This window comes from Polyodon spathula, chromosome 6, assembly GCF_017654505.1.
Source record: "Polyodon spathula isolate WHYD16114869_AA chromosome 6, ASM1765450v1, whole genome shotgun sequence".
In the NCBI taxonomy this organism is placed as follows: domain Eukaryota; kingdom Metazoa; phylum Chordata; class Actinopteri; order Acipenseriformes; family Polyodontidae; genus Polyodon; species Polyodon spathula.
This window is the reverse complement of record NC_054539.1, coordinates 52,996,512-53,022,905: the sequence shown is the minus strand read 5'-3', so window position 1 is coordinate 53,022,905 and position 26,394 is coordinate 52,996,512. Positions and strand designations below refer to the sequence as shown.

Here is a 26,394-nt window from a genome sequence, read left to right as displayed (position 1 = left end):
GAAAACATGGAAATCCTCTAAATGATGTAAACTTATTTGACCACCAAGTGGTGCTGTTTATTGGAACTGAAAGGTAAACAATAACACTTTAAATGGAATTTATAGGCTGGTTTTCTACCTGATCATGGGTTCCAAATGCCAAAACAACGCAGAATGAGTCTGCTTCACTAGACTGGTGATAGTATGAAATGGGTTTCCTAGTCGTGGCTAAATTACTGGGATTCTTTAAGACCCAACTTGACAGAGTTTTGAGATCACTCAGCTACTATGAACTGCCAGATGGCCTCCTCTTGTTCGTAAATGTTCTTATCCTCTTATGCTCTTATGTCTACTGCAGAATTTATTAGTTGAGGTCAGAAATGACCAACAAATGGCTCCTGGGTCATATTATGGCTTATTAAGCTAAAATCTAGATATTCTGGAGTTTTTGGTAGAAGCAACCCTTACAAAACCTTCCCATTGTAAAAGCATAGGAAAGTGTAATAAGGCATATTAAAAGCATGGTAAAGCACAGGTACGCATTGTAAAGAATGGAGAGGTATGCTAAAGCATATTAATAGACATAGCAAAACCAGGGCATGATGTGGTAAATGCATGTAATAACCATGGGGAAAGCATGGTAAAACTGCAAAAATACCATGCTAAACTTTTAGTACAGAAGTCACAGTTCAAATGCTGTGTGTGTTTAAACATGCAACCTGTTTAAAATCAAGAGAACAAAAATACTAAAGAGGTGATTGTTGTTATTTGGGGTTTTGTTTCGTATGGATTTTTTTTCTGTCAAAAGGTTGGACCAAGTATAGCAAAGTAAACACAGGTAAAGCATAGGTAAGCATTGTAAAGCATGGGGAAACTGCAGAATTACCATGCTAATTTACTGCGATGCATTTTTAAAAGGGTTCAGTATACTTATATTTTTCATAATCACAGTATTTTCTGATCCTATTAAGATGTAGGCACCAATCATAAAAAAAATAAGGGCCATTTCTGGTTTGTCAGCTTGGTAGTGTTACCGAAACTTCATTTTCACAGTGTTAGATTTCACCCCCTATCTTGCTGTGTTAGCAAAAGGTATATTAAGAGTTTTAGTGCAGGCCGTTTTGTGCAGACATAAAACAAAATCAGCTGGGAGCGATAAAAAAAAAAAAGAACACACTCCCAGGATTTATCCTGGTCCAGCTTCCTTCATGTGAGAGGACTGGCTCTTCAGATACACAGCAATTAAACCCAGAGGTTTAGGGCACCGTCACCTCAGAGGCTCAGGTGGGGAATCACTGACTGTACCAGATCAATTGATAAACTGCAGTTATTAACTAAGAAATCAAATTACATTGAGTTGTGTTTTCAATATAATAACGCAATGTAATTTCTGTGAGGCTGTTTAGAGCAGTTGAAAATAGAGTTACTGGAAGCCAGGAGATCCTGAGATCAAATCTGTGGATAGTCATAACTGTCGTGGAATGTTGTATTTCTGCAGTGAGACCAAAGATCATCCGCTTATTAATACATACATTCTTCAGACATCTGCCGCAGTGTAGAAACAGATTAGAGGGGTTAAGAAGCAAGGGCACATTCATATTACACTCTTTTATGTACTGTAGATATATCAAGCAGTAATAAAGCTGCGTCAGTTACCTCAAGATCTTTCCCTTTTTCATATCAGGTCAAATCTGGAATCATCTCAGTTAGAGTGCTATTCACACAGCGCTTCTTAACACTATTGAAACTGTCAACGGAAATTGATGAACTTGGGTGCTTGATAAAAGACGGTTGAGGGTGGAGGGTTAGGTTTAGCTCTAGGGTTAGAGTTAGAGTTAATTCTTGGGTTAGCATCAATTCCTTTTCTTTTTGCCTACTCATAATTCAACCATTATTTTATCAGCATTTGATAGGTACTTACCTGTCGACTGCAGAGAGTGCTATTTAGTTGAATGTTAAGATGTTTGAAAGATTATCGGTTCATGTCTGGCCCCTGTCTCTGCATTCAGTACAATGGGATGAGTTCAGTAGTAGCTGGTGGCCAAAAATAAATAGGGAGGCAGAAGAAAGGCAGAGAGCTTGGGGGTCCCATTAAGCCCCAGCGGCAGTAGAATCTTATTATTGTATTTGGACTGACAACACTTTATTATTATTATTATTATTATTATTATTATTATTATTATTATTATTATTATTAATTATTTTATTTAGCCAAGGTGACTTATAGTTTTCCAGGGCAGTACAGGGTTACAATGCAAGATTACTATTTAAATACAATATAGTAGGCGCAAATAATACTCTAAAATACAATATGAAATAAGATGCAGCAAGTTAGGATTACAACAGATTATATCTATAATGACATTATAGTAGTGCAGTAGTGCAAGGATAGTGCATTAGCTGAGGATTCAGTAACATGGTGCGTAGGTCAGAGACATCCAGTGCATAATAAGAGAGGTAGATCAACAGATGCAGTTTAACAGGTTTACCCCAATTCAGCTATTAAACATGTTTTCTCCACTAACCAACAGAGAAAAGAAAACAGTAGCTCATCATAGTTTATTCTAATACACTTAACTGTTACACACTGCCAGTATATGTTTAAAAATGCACTATACAACATTAATATAGCATTTTGATTTCAAAACCACATAACTGACATACTTTGCATAACATTTCCAAACACAGTTGTTACGGCAACTTAATTAAACACCAACTCTGTCTGATGGCTTATAGACAGCCTGGGACCAATATCAAAATATCAACCCCACCCCTACCCCTTTTTGGGAACATCTCTATCCAAGCAATGTTGCGCAACAGAAAAGCCCTTTTTTAAACACCTCACTCTAAACAGTGCCTTGCTAGAGAAAAAACAAAAAACAAACTTGTTTAAGCAGTATTGCAAAACCTGTGTGTGTGTACAGTATGGCTGTGTGTGTGCAAGGAACTGCATGTATGTGTGAGTTCATGTTAGAAGCTCTGTGTCAGTGTGTTTCAGTTTCACTGTATGTGTGTGTACTTTTGTCTGTGTTAGTGCGTCTGTGTCTCTCTGGGTGTGCGTAGGTCTGTGTCTACTTCTTGGTGTACCTCAGTATTTGTGTAAAACAGAGTGTGTGCCACGGAGTGTTGTGTGTGTGTGTGTGTGAGTGTGTGTGTTTGTTTGTGTGTTTGTGAAGGACTGTATTCTGTGTGTCTGTGTTTGTGTTAGGGGCTGCGTTTCTATGTGTGGCTCTGTGTTTGTGTATATGTGATTATACTGTGTGTGTGTGTGTGTGTGTGTGTGTGTGTGTGTGTGTGTGTGTGTGTGTGTGTTTGTTAGGGGCTGTGTACAGAGCTGCTTCTTCAAACATGTTCTCTCTCGCTTTATCTCACTCTTTCTCCTTGCTCGCTGACACCTGTCTGTAAAATCAGAGGCAATCTCGTTCATCCTGAGCCTTTAGTCTCTCTCTATTACGTTAACATTTTATTCTATTGTCAGCCTGCATTGACCCTTCCTTTGATCTCTTTCAATGCTGCTTGTCAGACAGTGGTGTCTGTTTTGGAGCTTCCTGCTCCCTGGGGCCTTGTGTGTCAACAAGTTACAGTTACAGGCTGCCAGAGTCAATACCTATTTACTGGAATTACTTTTTTATTCATTTATATTATGATAACAGATTTTATTTAGCAATTTTACAAAACTTAACACATTCCTACATACTGTTAAAGCTATAGGGCCCAATTATTCAAGCTGGCTCACTTTTGCAACCCCTGCACTAACTTGGGAGAGATGAAGACACATCCTCCGAAACGTGTGCTGTCAGCCACCCCTTTTTTTATTTTGTACGGCCAGCCCATCTTGAAGCCATTACAGAACTACAGCGTTGGAGGACCACGCAGTTCTGAATTGCACACAGGCAGGCCTGCAGGTGCCTGGCCAGCCCCAGGAGTCACTGGTGCACCAAGAATGCCCCAGCCTACCTGAACCCTCCTCGCCTGAGCAGCGCTTGGGCAATAGTGCGCTGCCCCCAGGGAACTCCTGGCCACCATCAGCGGTGGTATAGCCTGGATTTGAAATAGCGATCTCCAAGCTATAGGGCTCGGGAGCCCCACTATAGGATGTCTTTAAACTAAGAATATAATATATTTGTTGAGCTGAAGAATGCAAAACTAAGTCAATAATTAAATAAGGAACTCCTTTATTGAGTATATATGAGAATTGGACAAAAAAAAAAAAAAAAATGCATAAAACCAAACATATTAAAAAATCTTTTGCCTTGAATGTCAACATGTGTTACTTACTTGCTTTTTATCACTAGAATACAGAAACCTTATGTTACCAGACGACTAGATCAAGACTGAAAAGGTTAAAATAAGAATTTAACCCAGTACTAAAACAAAGCTGATCTGTATTTTGTTTTTAGCATTCAAATATCCACTTTGCACTTTTAGAAATAATTAAATAAACGCAATACATTCAATGACAAATGTTTATTTTGAAGACAAGACATTGAGAAAGACTTTGAGTTGAAATTATTTTTTATTTAACTTAAGTTTTTTTTCGGTATTTCTAAATGTAGTGCTATTGAGTTTTTAGTAGTTAGGGAATACCTCCTATTCCCTACTCACTCGAGGAACTTAAGTGTGCAATGTCATCTGGAGGTGCTGTCAGTGTGTGGCTGCTCTCCTGCGCTGTAATGAATCTACTTCTGACAAAGATAGTACTCTTATAAAAGCTTACCAAAGTAAAAGCACAACAAAGTGTAATAAAGCACAGTGAAAGCTTGGTAAAGCATAAGTAAGCATTTTAAAGACCAAAGATGTATGGTAAAGCATATTAAAAAAACATGGCAAATGTTAGTAAACTATGTTAAACACATGGCAGGGGCAAAGCGGGGCAGAACATTACAGTGCAAATTTACCATGGTAAAGTTTTATAAGGGAAAACACAGAAATAAATAAAAAGTCATTGGAATAGTGTTCTACAGGACACTATCGAAACGAATTATTTTATATTGTGTACCTGTCACATAAAACACTGTAATATGTTACCAGTTAAATTAATTTGAAGAAAACATGAATTCATGTTCATATTTTTTTTTTCTACAGTACTTGTTTTAGCAGATCTTATTAAAATCAAGGTGAGTGGGGACTGATTGAAGTCTTCAACATTTTAATAGTAGTTGACATGAGGTTAACCCTAATCAACAGTTTAGGAACCAAGCCCAGAGGACAGAGTTTACAAACCCTTCCACTCTGCTAAAGGTTAAACGTTTAGAAAATTCAATGGAAATGAACAACCCCTAATCGCTCAAGTGTCACGAAAGGTGTTGCAGCACTGCTCAGGTATCTTCTCCCTGCCTCTCTCGGTCAGTCTGCTGTGTGATTACATGTCCATACTCGATAGTTTATAGTACTATCTAAATATTTAACTCCATAAACACATACGTTATGCTCTAGAATCCATGGGTATTGATTGTGCTGATTTAAAATGTATTGAACTGGTTCAGTTCCCCAGTTTGCATTAATACTGCATTGATCTTTTACCAATACACTGCCAGCTGGCAGGCCCTCTTCTTTGATTTCATCTTCTTTCCCATTTTTTTCTTCACTAACATATACTGATACCTAACACACAGAGGCACCTTTTTTGAATTCTCACTGCTAACAGTAACAATGGTCAAAAAAGCTAGCCTGACTTTTTTCTGTCAGTCTGTCTGTTTGCCTGTCTATGCCTATCTGTGTGTCTGTGTGTTTGTGTGTCTGCCTGTTTGTCTGTCTGTGTCTGCCAGTCTGTTTGTCTGTCTTTCTGTCTGTTTCTCTGCCTGTTTGTCTGTCTGTCTGTTTGTCTGTTTGTGTGCCTGTCTGTTTGTCTGTTTGTGTGCCTGTCTGTTTGTCTGTCTGCCTGTTTGATTGTCTGTGTGTTTGTCTGCCTGTCTATTTGTGTGCCTGTCTGTTTATCTGCCTGTGTCTGTCTGTTTGTCTGCTTGTGTGTCTGTCTGTTTGTGTGCCTGTCTGTTTGTCTGTTTGTCTGTCTGTCTGTTTGTCTGCCTGCCTGTTTGTTTGTCTGCTTGTTTGTCTGCCTGTCTGTTTGTCTCTCTGTGTCTGTCTGTTTGTGTCTGTTTGTGTGCATGTCTGTTTGTCTGTCTGTGTCTATCTGTTTGTGTCTGTTTGTGTGCCTGTCTGTTTGTCTGTCTGTCTGTTTGTCTGCCTGTCTGTTTGTCTGTTTGTGTGCCTGTCTGTTTGTCTGTCTGCCTGTTTGATTGTTTGTGTGTTTGTCTGCCTGTCTATTTGTGTGCCTGTTTGTTTATCTGCCTGTGACTGTCTGTTTGTCTGCTTGTGTGCCTGTCTGTTTATCTGCCTGTTTGTCTGTCTGCCTGTCTGTTTGTCTGTTTGCATGCATGTCTGTTTGTCTGTCTGCGTCTGTCTGTTTGTCTGTTTGTCTGTCTGTGCATGTCTGTACAATATATGTCTCTCCTGGGCTCCTCTGACAGGGTCTGCTTTGTATTTCAGCTCCAGCGAGTGGTCAGATAGTGCACTCGGGCCAGGCGTGTGTGGTGAAGGATGACAATATCAGTGAGCGAGTCTACACCATTCGGGAGGGAGACATGCTGGTGCTGCAGTGCCTGGTCAAGGGGCACCCCAGACCACAGGTAACCCACAAAACACTAATACACTGTGTCACTATGTGAAAGGCAGATAGAGGGCAGGTGGGAGGAGAGGACACACTCTTCCACGTAACCACAAATGACTTATCTTGCAGACAGTATTTGGAAAAACAACATGTTGCTGAATTCTGTAGTTCAATTAAATCCAGATTTGTGTTTTGGATACTTGGTCCTGGCGGGTTGAATGATATTCTCTGTGTCACAGGATGGGAAAGACATCTGGGCATGACTAGTAAGAATATTTGCCCAGTAGAGGTGCTTAAAGATACGTTACAGGTCCTTTGTCACAACATTCAACCAGTGGCACTAGTGTGTGCTGTGCAATAATCCTGAGTCGATGCTGTAGCTGTTGAGAGGCGTCTCATCGATTTGGCTGCCAATACAACAACAGAGTAACAATGTTAACATGGACTTGTTTATCAGGGGAACACTCCCAATTAATAATATGACAGTGCGCTCCCAGGCTGGTTGATGTATTCCTACACCAACCAACCCTGACAACCTAGTATACACGTGACTATAAACACTACAGGGGGTACCCCCTCACACACACTACATTATTGTAATGCATAGTGTCAGTAAGGGCATTCTTTGCAAACTACATATGCTTCTGAAGAAACATCCAACATAATAGCTCTTGCAATGAAGCATATTTTATATTACTGTGTGCATTGTATGCAGGAAGGAAGAACCGACTAGTTTGTAGTCTGTGTCCTGGAATGATTGCCAGTAGAATAAAACATCATGGATGGAGACTGAGCTGAGAGTGGAGAGGGGAAGCGTGTAGAAAGGGAATGAGGATATGGGAAGTGAATACCGGATTTATCTTTATTAAATATGTATAGCAAGGATTGCATTACTTGGGCTGCAGTCAATCTGCACCTAAAATATTGTAATGGCTTTCTCTGCATTTTCATAAAGACAAATACTCTGACAGCCTGTTTTCAGAGCATCTGTCTACTCAATATGTATTACTTATGAATTATTAAAATTACACTTATTTAAACTCATGCTTTTAATTCAAATCATTTATGTAGGACTGAAATAAATAGTAAGTGTGTATCTGATTGTTTAGGAGGCTGTGTCAAATATTCATTTGTTATTATTATTGTGTTTATGTGCGGGCGCTCGAGCACCGTCCGTGTTTTATTATTTACTGTTTGAGACCAGTGAAAAAGTCGGTCTTATAATGTGTAGTCGTGGGGATTGGATTAAAACACTTTGCCTAGTACCCTCATGGAAATGTAGCTGGAGCTGTGAGGTAATTATTGTATCAAATTAGGTAATTAAGGCTTGTGGTAAAGTGCCCGCCCATGTGCGTATTTTGTGTTGTGTGTTAATGTTGGTGTATAGGCATTGGTACATGGGATATAAACTGGTCTGTGTAACACAAGTGTTTAAAATGTATATTTGTATTTAGGCGCGAGGATTGCACAGCACTTCACGTGCAAGTAGAAAGTAATAATATGTGAGCACGGGGAATTGCACTTTATTAATTCACGTGCAGTTGTACCGAGACTCCAATTGAAAAATTGATTAGCAATCGAGTCTCGGTACAGCTGCATAAAAGCAGCATGTTTTCACTCACTCGGGGTTGTGTGTTTGATGAGTGGAGAACGGGATTGGAGACGGAGGTATATAAAATAATAATAGTAATAATAATAATAATAATAATAATAATAATAATAATAATAATAATAATAATAGTTAAAAATCAGCTCACTGTGTTTGTTTAGTGTTAGTCCGTTTTTGTTTCATCTCTTTGTTTTGGCGAATGTGCCGTGTCCTGTGTTTTTGTTTGTCTTGCAACCTTTTATTTTCTGTCTGTCTGTGCACTGTTAAATGCTGAGCGAGACCATTCGCTCAGCTCCACCCAACTCCACCTCTTTTTGTTTATTTCCTGGTTCCTGTTTCTGGTCTGACGTCACCCACTGCAGCCGTCTTTGTGACAAGTTGTGTCATCGTGGGATTACCAGCACCTCCTAGATGCAGACCAGAGCAGGAACCGCAGTTTCTTGTTTTAAAAAAAAAAAAAAAAAAAAAAAAAAAAATGGAAGGCTGGAGAGATGGTTGCACGGATCTGGAGGAGCTCCTCCTTGGTCTGGAGGACCAAGGCTGTTGCCTTACCTGCGGGGTGTACATGCAAGTGGCGGCTGTCTGCCCCTACCAAGAAGGAGAGGAGGAACTGGCCCAGGAGAGGAAGGTGAGGAGAAGGAGTGGGAGAAAAAAGCTGCAGCAGCAACAGCCAGAGGAGGTTGGGGATGACAGTTAGGAGATTTTTTTAAAGAACCTCGCTGCGGAGTTGTGCCCCAGCTGTGGGTCATATGGGCACACGTTGGCCATCTGCGCCACGCAATATGCAGAGGAGGAAGTAATGCCTGTGTGGGAGGAACCCTTGAGTTCAACGCCCAAACTGGGGGACTGTGAGCGTCCAGCACCCAGATGTGGGGACCGTGAGTGTCCAGTGCCTAGCAGGGGGGACCACGGGAAACCAAAGCCCGAGGGACTGCTGTCACCACCTCCACCAGCAGAGGATGAATGCCTGCTGGTTTCACCTCCACAGCCTCGTGGGAGGAGGCTGAATGGCCACAGCCCAAGAGGGAGGAGTCAATGCACCCACAGCCCGCAAAGGGGGAGTCAGAGCATCCACAGCCCAAGTCTCCACCAGCAGAGGGAGCGTGCCTGCTGGTTCCGTCCCCAGCGTCGATGGGAGAAGCCCTGCTTGCTCGAGGAGCCACCATCGAGGGAGATCTGGGACTGGCTGACGGACACTGACGGTGGCCTGGAAAGAGACCTCCCGAAGGTGATTAACCTGCTGTGGGCCCGAAATGGGGAGCGTTGGGAAACTTGGGAACAGCAACACCACCCAGTGTCCCTCCGAGACATCACATCCATGGTGTTCAACTACCTGGCTGCTGATATGGGAGGGGTCCCGCCTCTAGTCTCATCAGGAGAAGCACTGACGTTGTCTCCAGGACCAGAGGGAGAGGAGCCAACGCACCAGTCCCCTGCAAGTGAGGGAGGGCCGCACCAGTCCCCTGCAAGTGAGGGAGAGTCGCACCAGTCCCCTCCAACAGGGGCAGACTACACGCTGCTCCCACCTTCTTAGCCAAGAGACTACGTGCTGCTCCCACCTTCGTCGCCAGGAGACTACACACTGCTCCCACCTTTGTCACCAGGAGACAACATACTACTCCCACCTTCATTGCCAGGAGACTACACACTGCTCTCACTTCCACCGCTTCCACCACCTTCACTGGCAGAAGCAGAGCAGCAGGAGCTGCCTCTGCCTCCTCCACCAGCAGAGGGTAAATACCTGCTGGTTCTGTCTCCACCAACATGGGAAGACTGCCGCTCCCACCTCCACCAGCAGAGGGTGAATACCTGCTGGTTCCGCTTCCACCACCATGGGAGAACTGTTTGCCGCTCCCACCTCCACCACCAGAGGAGCTGGAGATACCTTCACCACCCGAGGGAGAGGAGCTGCAGCTGAGCTTGCCATCGTCTTCACATCACCGTCTGAGGATGCCTTCACATCACCGCCCGGGGATGCCTTCACGTCACCGCCTGGGGATGCCATCACATCACCGCCCGGGGATACCTTCACGTCACCGCCTGGGGATGCCATCACATCACCGCCCAGGGATTCCTTCACACCACCACCCAAGAATGCCTGCCTCACTTTGCCCAAGGATGCCTACCTTGCTTCAGCCATGGATGCCTGTCTCGCTTTGCCCAAGGATGCTTGCCTCGCTTTGCCCAATGATGCATGCCTCGCTTCGCCCAGGCTTGCCTGCTGCTCTGCATCGCCCAGGGTTGCCTGCTGCCCTGCATCGCCTGGGGTTTCCTGATGTTCCACATCACTTGTGGAGCCACCGGTTACAGGGTACGAGGGAGAAGTAGAGCTCCTGCTGCCACCTCTATGGCCAGGGTACCTCCTGAGTTCGCCTCCCGGAGTCTCCTGCTGCCACCTCTATGGCCAGTGGCTCCCCTTCCGAGTTCGCCTCCCGAGGGTCCGCTGCTGCCGTCACCTGGGGTCGCCGGCTCTGCTGCTCCAGTCGTTGCTGGCTCCGCTGGCTCTGCTGTCGCCTCCTGAAGGTCCGCTGCTGCCGTCACCTGGGGTCGCTGGCTCTGCTTCTCCAGGGGTTGCTGGCTATGCTTGTCCTGGGGTCGCCGGCTCTGCTTTGCATGGGGTCTCCTGCTCGTCATCTCATGGGAACATCTGCACGTCCCCGCCGGGGGATGCTGCCTGCATGCTACTGGCTGAAGTTGCCAGTATGCCACGGCCTGAGTTGCCACTGGGAGGCAAGAGGAAGTCTCCGCTCTCACCCCAAAATGTGGACTTGAACTTTTGGTGTTTAAGGGGGGAGGTGGTCATAGGGCCATGTGTGCTGCACACAAAGGGGGGCGAGTGTGACTGGGTGCCCATCCCTTGTGTTATTATTTATGTATATTCATTTGTTATTATTATTGTGTTTATGTGTTGGCGGTCGAGCACCGTCTGTCTTTTGTCATTTACTGTTTGAGACAGGTGAAAAAGCCGGTCTTATAGTGTGTAGTCGGTGGTGACGGGGTTAAAACCCCTTCCCTAGTACCCTCGTAGGAATGTGGCTGGAGCCTTAAGGTAACTATTGTATCAGATTAGGTAATTAAGGCTCCAGACACAGACTATAAAAAATAGGTTTACTCCAGGTTTATTAAGCTGAGAGTGTCAGAGGAGAAACTTAAGTCTGTGAAAAACGTGTTAAAACTAGAGTAAACAATTGCTATAAGTGCTGGTTTTACCAGCATGATACTTGTTTGTTTGGCCAAGGAGCCCTTTATTTTGTAGTGTTTTGTGTTTGTTCAAATCTTTTGTTTGTTTCTGTTTAATAAAACGCTGAGCGCCGTAGCGCCTCAGTTTCACCCGTCATTTCATTGTTTTGGAGTCTGTGTTTTCTGGTCTGACGTCACCCCTGCAAAGCCACCCTTTCATAACACTTCATACAAAATCACACCTGCAGGGATTGATGCACATAGCTATCAAAATGAAGGGGTGACTGGAGGCTGTCTTTATGGCCTACCTTTAATCTATATGTCACCCCTACGTATTTCATTTTTACAACTATACAGAAAACTGCTTATCCAATTGTAATGAAACTTGATTGGGGAACCCTTTGGCACTTTCTTTTCTTATTACATTGTCCATTTTATAGCTTGAAAAATCAGAAAAAAAAAACATCTGAACTTTTAAAAAGGAAAGCTTTATGTCTGATAATCCCTTGAGAAAGGTTTGCTATAAATATTGATTACCAGAAGGGAATAATGGTATGTTTTTTGAAAGGACAAATTGGTTCTTTGAAGAGACTTTCATTATATGCAACGCAGCCTTTAATACATGCTGACTTAAAACCTGTTTTTATTGAAAGGCTCCTAATTTATTTGTATAAACACTCAACAATTTAAGGGCACAGAAAGCAGAACAGTTTGTCTAGTAGATTTAGAAGTGTTGGCAGCACTTTAGATTAAAGTGCATGACAAGTTATGTAATTAAATTGTCATAGCCGGGTAATTAATAAAGATTTCTGCTCTTACACAGTAACTACTGCATTATTATATGGAATTAGCCTTGAGAACAAAATGTTGATACCTACAGTACTGTGCAAAAGTTTTAGGCAGGTGTGAAAAAATGCTGTAAAGAATGCTTTCAAAAATAGACATGTTAATAGTTTATATTTATCAATTAACTAAATGCAAAGTGAGTGAACAGAAGAAAAATCTAAATCAAATCCATATTTGGTGTGACCACCCTTTGCCTTCAAAACAGCATCAATTCTTCTAGGTACACTTGCACAAAGTCAGGGATTTTGTAGGCATATAGTCAGGTGTATGATTAAACAGTTATACCAAACAGGTGCTAATGATCATCAATTCAATATGTAGGTTGAAACACAATCATTAACTGAAACAGAAACAGCTGTGTAGGAGGAATAAAACTGGGTGAGGAACAGCCAAACTCAGCTAACAAGGTGAGGTTGCTGAAGACAGTTTACTGTCCAAAGTCATACACCATGGCTAGACTGAGCACAGCAACAAGACACAAGGTAGTTATACTGCATCAGCAAGGTCTCTCCCAGGCAGAAATTTCAAGGCAGACAGGGGTTTCCAGATGTGCTGTCCAAGCTCTTTTGAAGAAGCACAAAGAAACGAGCAACGTTGAGGACCGTAGACGCAGTGGTCGGCCAAGGAAACTTACTGCAGCAGATGAAAGACACATCATGCTTACTTCCCTTCACAATCGGAAGATGTCCAGCAATGCCATCAGCTCAGAATTGGCAGAAAACAGTGGGACCCTGGTACACCCATCTACTGTCTGGAGAAGTCTGGTCAGAAGTGGCCTTCATGGAAGTGAAAGTGCTACTGGTATTTACAGTTGGTCTGCTATTCCTTTAACTCTCCAGGCTGTCAGAATGGTTTATTTCAAAACATTTAGCTGAGTTTTTTTTTCCTTAGTTTTCCTGTAGAGCAGGTTTTAATTAGTGGCTCTCTGTACATATCAATTCTATTATATTTCTGACACCATGTCAATCTGAGTTTTGACTCAGCTATTGCACTTCACAAATGGGCCACTCCCTAAGTTTCGATTTTAATTCTGAAATGTGTCTTGCTTTTTTAGGGCCAGGGAGAGGCTGACTTGACTTGTCAGAGGCTTTTGACTTTATCAATTACCTACGCTTGCTGGGTGCCTGCTTTCAGCACAGGGGTTTCCACTAATGTGAGTGAGTGCTGTGCTTCCTCCCTCAATAACTGCCAACAAACAGTGGGGCCAGTGAGAATGAAATAATCTACAGTACTTAAAAAGAAATAAAAAAATAAATAACGGAAAAACAAAGAGCTACAGCCTTTGAAGCTGAATAACTTGTACTGAGCTGTACACTGCAGAATGCTCTTGTCTTTCTTAAGAGTTACTTTCTCCTTTCTGTTTTGCTATTATACTTGATGCAACCACAGGAAATCAGCTTCAGATGTTTTTTTTTTGGGGGGGGGGGGGTCCATTTGAGAAAGTCAGGTCATTCTAAGCAGTTAGTAATATTCGCCCCCCCCCCACCCACCGGGTGGGGTGGGGGTATCTGATAACTTGCTCTGGTCACACCATGCTGATTATGTTTGCAGCAAAGCGAGAAGAATTTGGGGGTTTATTGTTTGTTCCATTAGAGAGGCCCCTACAGGTGTTGTTTCACATCTTTACAAGAGTTGGATAAGACCTATTTTAAAGTCTGGGACACATTTAAAAAATGCAAGACTAAGCAGCTTGAGTCTGTGAAAAAATGTGCATGTAGGATTGAATTGAATGACTGGAATTGGGATTCTACGTATGATAACCTTCTTAGTTGCTCTTAATCCATTAAGTGGCAGAAGGTCCTATTTTATTCTTGTTCACTTCTATAATGGTCTATATTCACTGAGTTATGCCTCTATGTCAGTCTGTGCTCGTAAAGCACCTGGACTGAGAGGTCTCCACAGTGCTGCTCTGACCATCAGTTCTTATCGCTTTCAGTTGTGTTGGTATTCTTTCTTTGGCACAGCCTTGGTGTTTTGGAATGCCTTTACGGATTTCACTGTGTCATTGTCAAGCCTCTCTGGGTTTAAAACTGCTGTTCAGCGTCATCTGAACTTTTTTTTAGTTGTAATGAAATCTAAATCTAAATATCTTTGTCTTTTAATATATGTGTGTTTTGTATCTATACATGTGTGTATATGTGTCTTTTTATTGATATTATTTTGGATGTACAATAATTGTTTATTCTTGAGTATGGTCTACTTAGGTCTCTCTTTTTATTAGTGCTGCACTGTTGAGATGTGCCTTGCTGGCCTTGTGTGCACAAAGTGACGTGACTAAACTAAATTAAATTAAACTAAATTGTTAACATCCTGACAAATTTTTACACTTATAACTGTAATGTCCGTTTCAAATCTTTTTTCAAAATGGCCACTCTAGTGCACTGCGGTTTGAGATGTGTCCTCGAAATCAAGGTTTCCCAGTCCTGGTCCTGGGGACCCACTGTGCCTGCTGGTTTACATTTCAATTACTTAACTGAACCCTTAATTGAACTATTCATTCGCTTAATAAGACCTTTTGAATTGTTTTCAGCTTTTAAACAGTTGGAGATTTCAAGTTAACTCTACAATTTTGTAAGTAACTTGAAATCAGCAACATTTTAGGAGCTGAGAACAGTTAAAAAGGTCTAATTAAGCACACTATTAGTTCAATTAAGGTGTGGCGGAGTGTCCCGCCCCTTTGTTTATTATTGTTTTGATTTATGTATTAATGTGACCGCGAAAGCCGTCCGATATTATTATTAATTATTATGTATTGTTTGGCCGGAGGGGCGAGGCGCCGTCTGCGAGGTTATTGTTTTTATTTTTGAAAACCTTGTGAGGATGCGTGACTGATCAGCTACTGATTATTTAACTAGCTGACAGTCATGCATCCTTATTTAATCTTGTGCAGACTGTGGCCGATAGGTAATAAGGTAATTTAATTAATAGCTAGTTAACCCCTCGGCCAGAATATAAAAGCTGGCAGCTGTCAGCACTCGAGATGGAGTGTAAGAGGAGAGATGTAAGTCTGTGTAAGAGGAATATAACAATTGCTTGCGTGCTGGTTTATACACCAGCACAATACTTGTTTTGTTGCTGTTTATTATTTGTTTGGCCAGCATGCCTTTTGTTTTGTGTCTTTTGTTTGTTCAAATCTTTTGCTTGTTTATTTAATAAAACTCTGGACACCGTAGCATCTCAGGTTCACCGCTATCACGTGTTTTGGCTTCTGTGTTCTTCCGGGTCTGATGTCACCACCACCGTCATCCTGGTCACATAAGGGTTTCATTAAGTAATTGAGAAACAGTTTGAATGAAAACCAGAAGACACAGTGGGTCTCCAGGACCAGGATTGGAAAACTCTGCTCTAATTTAAAAAAGGAAAAAAAAAAGCTTAACAACAAGTGCTCTGGCTTTTCAGTTTCATACTACATCATGGATCGCTATTGCTGTGTTACCTGTTTGACAATGTGGTCAGTAATCTTTACAGTATCAGTGCACTAGAGTGGTCATTTTGAAAATAAAAGCTTTGACTTTAAAGTTATAAGTGTAAAAAGCTGTCAGGATGTTAACAATGAAAAGATTACAGGTACATTATTTAAAAAGTTGTAGCAACACGTAGGGACATGGAATGTTATATTTTTCGGAATCCCACTATTTACTCTTTAAATCCATTTTGGTTATAGAACTGAGCTGAAGATTTCTGCAATCATCTTCATAAAACGTGAAAAACATATAGTAACCAGCAATAAAATCAAATGGTAACAGTGTAGAAAGAAGGACTTGAACCCTGGTTTCATCTCTCAATCCACCAGCCTAGCCTTACTGATAGAGTGCCTGTATGTGTGAAAATGATCCTCGTATTAATTTTTTATGGGAGTGTGGCAGAGCAAAGCTCTGCCCTTTAAATTGGCAGGGATGGGGTTAACTTCCCCTACCTGCCTGGGTTTATTATGTTCAGGTGGCTGGGGTTGATTAGTTGATTAGGTTGATTAACGATCAATCAGCGCCCAGCCACCTGATATAAAAGGAGGCCTCTGCTTCTCATTTGGAGAGAGGGAGCTGAGGAAGCAGGTTGGGGTTTTTTTTTTTGGTTGTTTAGAAAGTTTGAATCCAGTGAAGGCATTGCCCAGCCTGCAAACTGTTATTTTTGTAAGTTTTGCTTTTTATCTTTTTTGTGTTTAAATTGCTTTGTTTTGGCCCTTGTGCCCTTTCATTTTGTGTTTATTTATAATAAAAGTATATTTGTTTGAACTGAAGTCTGTCTCTGGGCCTCTATCCACTCGCCAGCCTGCCACAGGGAGGTAGAGGCTTGTCTGGGTAAAATTACAGTTATCATCTGATGCCTCATTAAAACCCAGCATATGTTAATACAAATATCAAAACATATTAGATTTTGTTTAAAAAAGATGTTACAAGAATAAGTAGGGAGCAGCCACAAGAAGTAGTGTATTTTGTTTTTAAACCCTTTAACATGTGGCCTGAATTGTCTGACAGTAACTTATCAGTAACTGAACCATCAGAATAATTAGTACTTTGAGGCTCCTGAGTGGCGCATCCACCTTATAGCGTGGAGATCTCCAGTTCCAATCCAAGCTATGCCACTGCTGACTGTGAACCAGAGTTCCCAGGGGGCAGCGCACAACTGGCCAAGCGCTGCCCGGGTGGGGTAGGGGTTAGGTCAGCTGGGGTGTCCTTGGCTTACCGCACACCAGTGTCCCCTGTGGCTGTAGCTGGCAGGGCATCTGCAGGACAGTTGACATCGCTTATTTTGGAGGACGCGAGTGCTCGTCTTCATCTCTCCCGAGTTAGTTTGGTGGTTGCAGTGGTGAGTCAGGTTGAATAATAATTGGATATTCCAAAATTGGGAGAAAAATTGGAAAAATAAATAAAAATAATTGTTCATTTAAAAAAAAAAAAAAAAAAAAAAAAAAAAAAAAAAAAAAAAAAAAAATAATAATAATAATAATAATAATAATAATAATAATAATTAGTACCTTGAATGCAGTTTTCTTTTCCATGGGTGTCAGTTGTGACTTCAGTTGTGCTTTTATTGATGCACATCATAAAAGCACAACTGAAGAGTGGAACCCAACTTGAGAACCTTTAACTTGCAAGGTCAACATTCCAAAGCTGCAAAAACATTCCCAGCGGAGTTCTTAACATGTTGTTTGAACATTCATTATTTCCAGATTAAGACCTGTTTCTTTTCAATTTCATAATGTTTTGTTTTCAGCATAATATATTTCCATGTGCTCGATGCCCACGTCTAATCTCGCCCACGTCTAACTTTATACTGGTAAAAACCAAAAAGCATTTTAGGAGAGTAGAAGTCATATTTTTTAAATGGGTTTATAAGATGCAGCTTTCGTAATTATGTTTTCTTTTTAAGCAAGGATATAAGGGATTAAAACCATTACACCAAATAAATGAAAGAAAATTATTTAATAAAAAAAAATCATTAAGAAGAATGCTAGAAAACAAATATTCTTGCCCTTCTGTAGTTTTCATAACAAAATGTAAGTTTGCACCACCAAATTTCATAAATTGTGTGTGTGTGTGTGTGTGTGTGTGTGTGTGTTATAAAATTGCAGAAGCAATTCCTACCCTGATAAATGAGTCTGGTGACTTTTGTAAAACTCAGCACTTCATTTAATCCAATAAAAGTTATTAGTATGTGAGAATAGTCCTTCCCTGTGTCCTTGGGTCCTGCCTTGGAATGTATTAACCTGACAGTGAGTCTCTGAACCCTATACAGCAAGCTGCTCACCAAATTAACAATCCCTCTTTAATCAGAATGCAGTTTTTCTCTATTTTTATAATGGTGGCTCAGCACCACTGAAAAGCAGGGCTTGCTTCTCAGTCCAGAAGTTAAAAAGGCATTCTTATTTTTTTTCAATCTAGTTTTCATTTTTCATTTTTAATCTACAGACTGTTTGTACCTGAAATAATCAGCACACATTTTGTACCAGAGATAATGACAACATCCCAGACACCTGACCCAACTCAAACCCACTGCCTTCCACCCTGCAGCCCAGAACTCTACCCACTGAGCTACTCAAACCCACAGCCTTCCACCCTGCAGCCCAGCACTCTAACCACTGAGCTACTCAAACCCACTGCCTTCCACACTGCAGCCCAGCACTCTAACCACTGAGCTACTCAAACCCACTGCCTTCTGCAACCCAGCTCTCTAACCACAGTAATTACTGAGCTACTCAGAACATGTAAAAGGGGTGGTGGACAGTATGCACTGCTCCTGCAAAGCGTGACACCAGGGGGATTACCACAAAACAGACCCCAAAAATGTAAAATGTTGAGCTGAGATCCTGTGACTCCTTCCATTTCTAACGATGCTCGGCTTCTTGATGTAGTACACTGAGACATGTGCAGCTGGACTGAGGCCTGCTGTGACTGTGCAGAATGGATTATTCAGTTCCTTCAGTAGCCAGTATTGAATGTGACTGGAGGAGGTACCAGCAGTGTTGCCATGGCCCCTCTCCTAAATTCGCACACAATCTTTCACCAGCCGGGCAAGCACAAAGAAAACATGCTGCCTCACCGGGGCAGACAGACAGACAGGTAGATATATTCTCCAATGTTGTTAGTTCATCACATTTGTTCTGGATCCAGTTTAGTACCCCAGACATGATTTTAATAAAAGGTGTTTTAAAATAATTATCAGTTATGATTGTTTACGTCTGAATGAGAAGATTGGATTGAGACGAGTTTGACTGTAATCCACAGCAATGAAATCCAATTTTATTTATTTATTTATTTTTGTGAAAAAGTACAAAACTCATACATCAACTGAACAATAGTTTTATTTAACAACACCCCTGACAAATCTACAGTATCACCAAAACAATTTAAAAAAGAAAACAAAAAACAATCAGAACCAATACAATGTGCTTTATTTGAATAATCTTTGTTATCTTCCAATTGTTTTTCTTATCAATACCTGAAATAATGATAATGATGTAAACTAATGGTGAAACATAGACAAAAATGACCTTGAACTTACTGTGTTTCATCAAAGGGTGTGTTAGCATCTGTGGTGAGGGGATTTGATTGCAGTCCTTGACAGGTCCTTGGTATCTTCCCTGCCTGATCGATACTGGGCTGGCTGAGTGCAAGGATCGTGAAGCACAAAAACACTGACAACGCTGGGCTCTAAGGCAGATCAAGGCCAAGACAAGGTCACACATGCTACCACCTACAAGGAAGCTAGTGGGTTTGAGTAGCTCAGTGGTTAGAGTGCTGGGCTGCAGCGCTTAATATGATTGGACTCATTAAGCTGCACTTTGGTTATTTTGTGAAACACACTTCACCCCTTAATGGCACCCCAAAGCTTAAAACCTATGTTCCAAAAGGCTGTTAATGTGAACAATGGAGTGAAGGCTGACAAATCCAGCTTAGTGAATGGCTTGCCTGTGTAGGTGATACCTTGAACGATTTGTTTACGATTATCCAGTCGTTGTCAGGGCTGTGCACTCTGTGAACTGCCTTGTAGCTGCTGTGAAGCCCAAACAAAGCAGGTTGCCATGGGAACACACTCCCTTTGGGAGGGCTTTTAGACTGTGACAGAGAGGGGCCTGAAAGCCCTGGAAAACGCATTTTACTTTTCAATCAGCCCTGTCACTGCCTCCAGAGCATGCTCTTTTTGAACACGTAAAGCACTACAGAAATTGTGATTGTTGTAATAGTTGTATTCACTCATCCTGGATCATAATCAATTGACACGCGGCCATGGAGTAATTCTTTCTCCACTCTCACGCAGTTGTTTATTGGTTGTGTTCTGGTATGTGTTTAAATAAATGTCCCTGTACAACTGTCGCTAGTTCATGAACACAGAAATGGGAAGAGAAATAAGTGATTTTTGAGTGTGTTTGGTAAGAGTTTCTAGAAACCTTTCCCGAAAAAAGTATATTTGATTAGAAACAGTAAAAATATATATTACGAATCAGTTTATATTAGCTGTTGAAACTTTTTCTTCTCGATGTTCCAGACAAGACAGGCTGTTCTTTTCCAAGTCTGTTTTTCCCATGTTCTAATGTTTTATTGTTTTAGAGTTTCTTTAAATAATGTACTTTATAGAGCAAGTGATCAAGATGTGAGCATTGTAATAATCCAGAGGAGTGGATTGAACGAATTTAATTCAGCACTGAATTTAAGTAACAACTGCATATTCCTTCCTTTTTAAGATTTGTGAAGTAACCTCCTTCCCTGTATGCCTGGTAGCAGCACAGGTTAGCTGAATGAATAATATAGACAAAGAGAACGATAGAGCTTCCCCTCTGCTCCCTATAGGCAGCTATTAAATTAAAGGAAAACTAATTAATAATAAACCACAGTTTTTCGTGCGAGTAAAATAACTAACAGTGAGAGTAATACAACTATAACTAACAGTGAGAGTAATACAACTATAACTAACAGTGAGAGTAATATAACTATAACTAACAGTTCTCACCAGGTAGTCACTGTAGCAGACCTCTGATTGATATCTTTGACAGGGGACAGTTTATTATTAAGCCGCTGACACAGAACTAATCTCGTTTAGATAAAATATGAAGGAGCCTGCATTACTGATGCTGAGTTAAGGCAAGGACGAGTATGCCAGGAGACAGTGCATGCAGTGCACTAAACTGCTACAATCATTAGTTTCTCAGAAGTCTCAGTTAAAGAAAATTGTAATATTCAAACTGCACATGAAAAATAAAATAGTAGTTACAGAGTTGTAACTGGACTTCTCTACTCCATCATAAAGGCCCTCCAATCCAGCTGCATGTGAAAGGATGAGCTGAACACTGCTGGGTGCCACTATTTAATGTTTTTTTTTATTATTATTTTTGTTTTTGTTCCTGGAAGGGTTTAGTGCTGCACACTGCTCTGAAGGCCTACCTCTGTAAAACTGAGCTAGCGCTTCCTATTAATCCCACAGTAATAAACAGGAATTATGAGTCATTGGACTGTATGTACTAATATTACTTACATGTTCGTAAACTCTGCGAATTCTTAGCCTCCGTACATTGTAGAATGTTTGCGTGTGACGTAGTAAACAACTCTTTTTCATGAACTACTACAGTAATATCACCGCAAGTTTACGAACAGCATAAATTACTGCTCATTATACAGGAGAGATCTAAATTTGCATCTCGTTAGAAATAGATTTGCAATGCCAGAAGTCAAAATTTAGAACTTCCTTCTGGCAAAGATAATTGAGTGGTATAGTGAACAGAAAGAAGTAGTACTCAAATGTAATAGGATTGAGCTATGGCTTCTTATATAATTATGGCACCGGCCAAAAAGAAAAACAAATTTCCACCAAGACAAAATTTACATGTTAGTTAGTGAGATAGAAAAAAAAATAATCAGGAAATGTTATTTAACACTTTGCAGGGCTAAAAAAAAATCAAGAAACAAAACATGGAAAGAAATAACTAACAAAAACATGGAGCGCTGCTCCAGCATAACGAGAAAATCTGGAAATAAATACATCAGCAGCAAACTCTGAATTGGTCAAAAACTTAATTTTTCTTCTTCAGCAATACACATTCTAACAAGACAAAGAAAGGACTTGGTGACTATCCTGTTTGTTTGTCCTTTATGTTTGTTTCACATGTTGCATTGTTTTACTGTGCCATGCAAAAGCTAACAAGGGGGATGGGGGGGTGTTGGTTGCCTGTCTGTCCGGGCACACCAATCCTGGACATGCATTTGCACCTCAAGAATGCTGCCGTAAGATTGGGGTCCAAATGGCATGCCTGGCATTGATGAAGGCTGATGGAGGGCCTGTGTAAGGAGGGGAGAGCAAGGGCATAAAAGGGGGTGCATGAAAAAGAGATTTGGGGAAGACAAGAGTCAGAGAGAACTCATGTGTGCAGAGAGATAGCGAGATAGACAGATAGAGGGGGAAAGTGTATAGGGAAAAGTAAATTATAACTCTCAGTTCCCCTCCCTCACTTTATGAATTTATTTTATTAATTACTGCTGTACCACAAATAAACGGCTTGATCCTTAATCTACTCATGGTTGCAGTCTCATTATTAATCATAGGTATCAACTGGATTTTTAAATGAATGTATCTCAAAACCAAGCCCGCAGTACAAATGCATTTGTTACAACTCATAACGAAAACATAATTCTATGAACAAACTTAACAAATTAATATCTTAAAAGCATGTTAACTTAAGAATATTGCAGAAAACTTTTGTTTGAGTCTATATATATTTTAAGAAAAAAAGTACAGTACATGCAGAAGGCTACGTAAGTGAATACTTTTCATCGTATTTCAGTTGTCTAGCACTACATAATTAATTACTTAGAAGAAAATAGTTCACTTTGTGTTTAATTAAATAACTCTGAAATGATTTGTTTCCGTGCTTCATTAATAAATCACCTTAACATATAAAAGAAACCAAAAGAAAATGTATTTATTGCCATTGTTATTTAATATACACTGAGTGTACAAAACATTAGGAATACCTTCCTAATATTGAGTTGCACCCCCTTTTGCCCTCAGAACAGCCTCAATTCGTCGGGGCATGGACTCTACAAGGTGTCGAATGCATTCCACAGGGATGCTGGCCCATGCTGACTCCAATGCTTCCCACAGTTATGTCAAGTTGGCTGGTAGTGGATCTCTACTCTATTGTGTATTGTTTTGGAGTTGATTTCTGTGATTACATTATTGTTTATAGACAGTCGCTCCATTGAGACTTGCTGCCTGCTAGGCTTGGTTAAGGGGAAGGGCAGCAAGTGATTGGCTGTGCTGGTCCTCAATCAGCAGGTGGGCAGGTCTAGGCCGAGTGTCCGTCAGTTTAAAAACATCTGCGAGAGATGGCTCAAGGCCATTGCAACGCCATACCAGAGAGGAGCTGTGTGTATTTGGGGCAGAGGGTATGCTCTGCAAGAATGACAGCTACGTGACCTTGAAACTGCAAGCGGTGCTTGTGAAGGCAATGCCCAGCCAAGGCCTAATGAAGCAGCAGAAGTTGTCGTATGAATACCGGCTCATCAGTAGGTTAGTTTAGGGGATAGTGATCCCATCTAATGTACAGCGAGGGTTAAGTAGTGTAACTGGTTCCTGGAGTGGGATGCCTCGTTTATAAGGCTAGCGCTCGCCCTGTGTGGCACCTTTTATTTGTAGTTTTTGTACCATTTTATTTTGCCTTTTGTACAGCTTGCAGTATGTGTCCTCTATGCATTACCATGGCTGGTAACATCACACGACCACCTTTATTTACTTTCATTTTTGTTTGTTAATAAATCCTGTGAGCCTGTGCCGGTGTTTCAATTCCACCTCCTTTCTGTCTCTCTGTATGCTTAATCAGCGGCTACTCACAAACTTGACACGCCAACCCTGTCACAAATAGTCATTACAGTATACTTATAAGGCAATTCCTTAAAGAGATAAATGTGGTCGAACTTGGATTTAAGAATAAAGAAATCCCTTTGAGGGACAGCATGATGCAGTGCTGATGGTCTATTGCAGAGCTTACCACCCATGGGTCTCAGTGCATGCTTTGTGTTGCTGGCTGAACGTGTCTCACAAAATGTACTGTTCATGTGGCAAGTCCGGAGAATGTAATTGTATATTCTCAGTTCGTGAGTTACAACCTCTATGCTAAGTTAAAGACTGATATACGTCTTTGTGTAGATTAAATAATAGCCAGAATGGATAGTAATAACAGAAGTGACCCTTACCAAGTCATTAGAAATCATATGACTTGCTTATAAAGGTTATAAACAGCCACTCTGAGTGGGGAACGGCTTCAGTGACAGTCATCAGGGGGAGCAGACCAAGATTAAATACTTTAAATCTTACACAAGGAGTTGACAAGTTAACACTCATGAATACTTTTAGTGCAGCACAGAAACCAGGACCGGAGGAAAAACAGTTGTTAATGAAGTGGATATAAACTTAGGACAGAGGGCAATAGACACGTCTTTACGCAGAGAGTGGTGAGGGTATGGAATGGGTTGCCTAGTCATGGTGTTGTGACTGAATCATTGGCATCCTTTAAGACCTGGCTTGACAAAGATTTAATATTAATCGGCTACTAGGAACCAGACAAGCACTGAAGGACTGAAGGACTGAATGGGTGAATTGGGCAATGAGTGAGGCTAATAGTTTTACCATTTTGAAGCCGGTTCATTAGTTCTGATTGTTTTATTCTGGTTGTAAATTGACAGATGGTTGTATTTATGTGTTCCAGGTACGCTGGACGAAGACGGCAGGCAGTGCCTCGGACAAGTTCCAGGAGACATCGATCTTCAACGAGACGCTGCAGATCCAGAACATCCAGAGAATACAGGGTGGCAGATACTACTGTAAAGCTGAGAACAGGATAGGGGTGCCTGCCATCAAGTCCATTCGAGTAGATGTCCAGTGTAAGTCAACACTGAGAGACACAACCAGAGTCCAAAACCACCAAATCTCGGCACTGCAGCTCCCTCACAGTTCTACAGTGAAAAAGAGTGAGAGAGAGAGAGAGAGAGAGAGAGAGAGAGAGAGAGAGAGAGAGAGAGAGAGAGAGAGAGAGAGAGAGAGAGAGAGAGAGAGAGAAGTATAGTTTCAGGTATATTACTGGTAGTCCTGAACCCTTATCTTAGTGACCGCCCCTGAACAGGATGGCTTGTTGATGTCAGACTAGGAAGAGGCAGACAACAGTACTGTGAGTGAAGCGCTGATGCACAAGTTTATTATAAATAAAAAGACAAACACAACAGATACGGAACAAACAAGTATTGTGCTGGTGTAAAACCAGAAGGGACAGCAATTGCTTTATAGATTTATTCTTTTTATCACATGACTCACGTATACACACACACACACACACACACACACACACAAACACGCACACACACACACACGCACACACAGGGGTGGAGTGTACCCTGCCACACACCCCATTACTGGTTTATTTCAGTGTGGGACTCCGACCATCACACTTCTATATTCTGTATCCATGTGGCCCTTTGGGGCCAGTTGGTGACATCCCAGTGCTATATCCTGTTAGAGCATCCTCCAGGGACTAGTAACTGTAAAATAGTGTGGCCTGGATAAATAGTTTCAGCAGCAGGAATGAGTTTAACCGCAAGTGACGGTAAATGCTTGTTCAATTTTCTCTGCAATCGCCCAGCTGTTCTACGTGGGACATTAGCACTGACTGCAGTGTAATTAGGGTGCATGTACAGCATGCAAGACTAAAGTCTAGAGCAATGCTCCTCATTAGCAATCCTTGTGTATGTCAAACAGGCCAGCCTTTATTTTCAACAGGCCAGTATTTATTTTAATCTGACACATGCTAGCTGCACTGTATACTTTTATATACAGAACTATAGGGTTATTGATAAAATGTGTGACAACAAAGCATTTAAAATACACTCAAAATCCTGGAATGGGTGAAACTGCTATGCAATAGGAGTCTTATTTCCATCCCTGGAACAATAAGAACTTTGAAGAATTGTTTTTTCACAGAAAAGAACACTTCACAGCAGACAACTAACTAGTCATCATTTTACAATATCTGTTCATTGTTTATAACATCAGGCCCTGGGACATGTTAGGGGTCTGACAGAGTCAGCAGTCCTCTCTCATTTTGCCTTATTGGTTTACTGTGGGGTTTCTCTCCCCCTCTCCATTCCTCTCCAGCTCTCAGGACTAGCTGTGCTTGTGCTAAAAGTTATTCAATTTATGAAACAATGCTTTAAAAAAAGAGACGTTTTGGATAGCAGGCTAATTTTATTTTGTATTTGACACTGAATAGATTAAGCAACTGCTGTCATTTAACTAAGCTGTAAGTTGAAAACCAGGTAGGACTTGTAGAACTGTGGGGCTGCAAACGGGGTTAGGTGGAATGAAACATCTACTGCCGAGATGGACTTGGTCCAGAGACCTGACGCACAATATTCTCTATACAGACCTGTGTGTACTGAAACACTAGCAGCTCCCCAGCATTGGAGAGGTGATTATGCACACATGATGGAGCTGAAGGTAGTTCAGATAAAAACAAACAAAAAAACACTCATTAAGCAGGTGTACAAACACATCTGTAGAACAGGTACCACTTTATTCTGCAGACAACTGATATAGTATGACTAAAACCACTTTGCCTTTAAGGTATTTCTGTTGTTTCTGTACTATAATGTCTCTGTTAAAGGGAAAGCACATATATGATTTAATGGTG

General features: G+C 41.3%; 1 protein-coding gene across 2 annotated transcripts in view; it reads left to right on the top strand.

The window, feature by feature from the left end:
* Positions 1–26,394, top strand: part of LOC121317324 (MAM domain-containing glycosylphosphatidylinositol anchor protein 1-like) — a 168,795-nt gene that overhangs the window by 14,217 nt on the left and 128,184 nt on the right. For both annotated transcript variants that reach the window (XM_041253139.1, XM_041253138.1), the window contains exons 3-4: positions 6,469–6,608; positions 24,421–24,595. In XM_041253139.1, the coding sequence (XP_041109073.1) occupies positions 6,469–6,608; positions 24,421–24,595 (315 nt within the window). The remainder of the gene's footprint in view (positions 1–6,468; positions 6,609–24,420; positions 24,596–26,394) is intronic.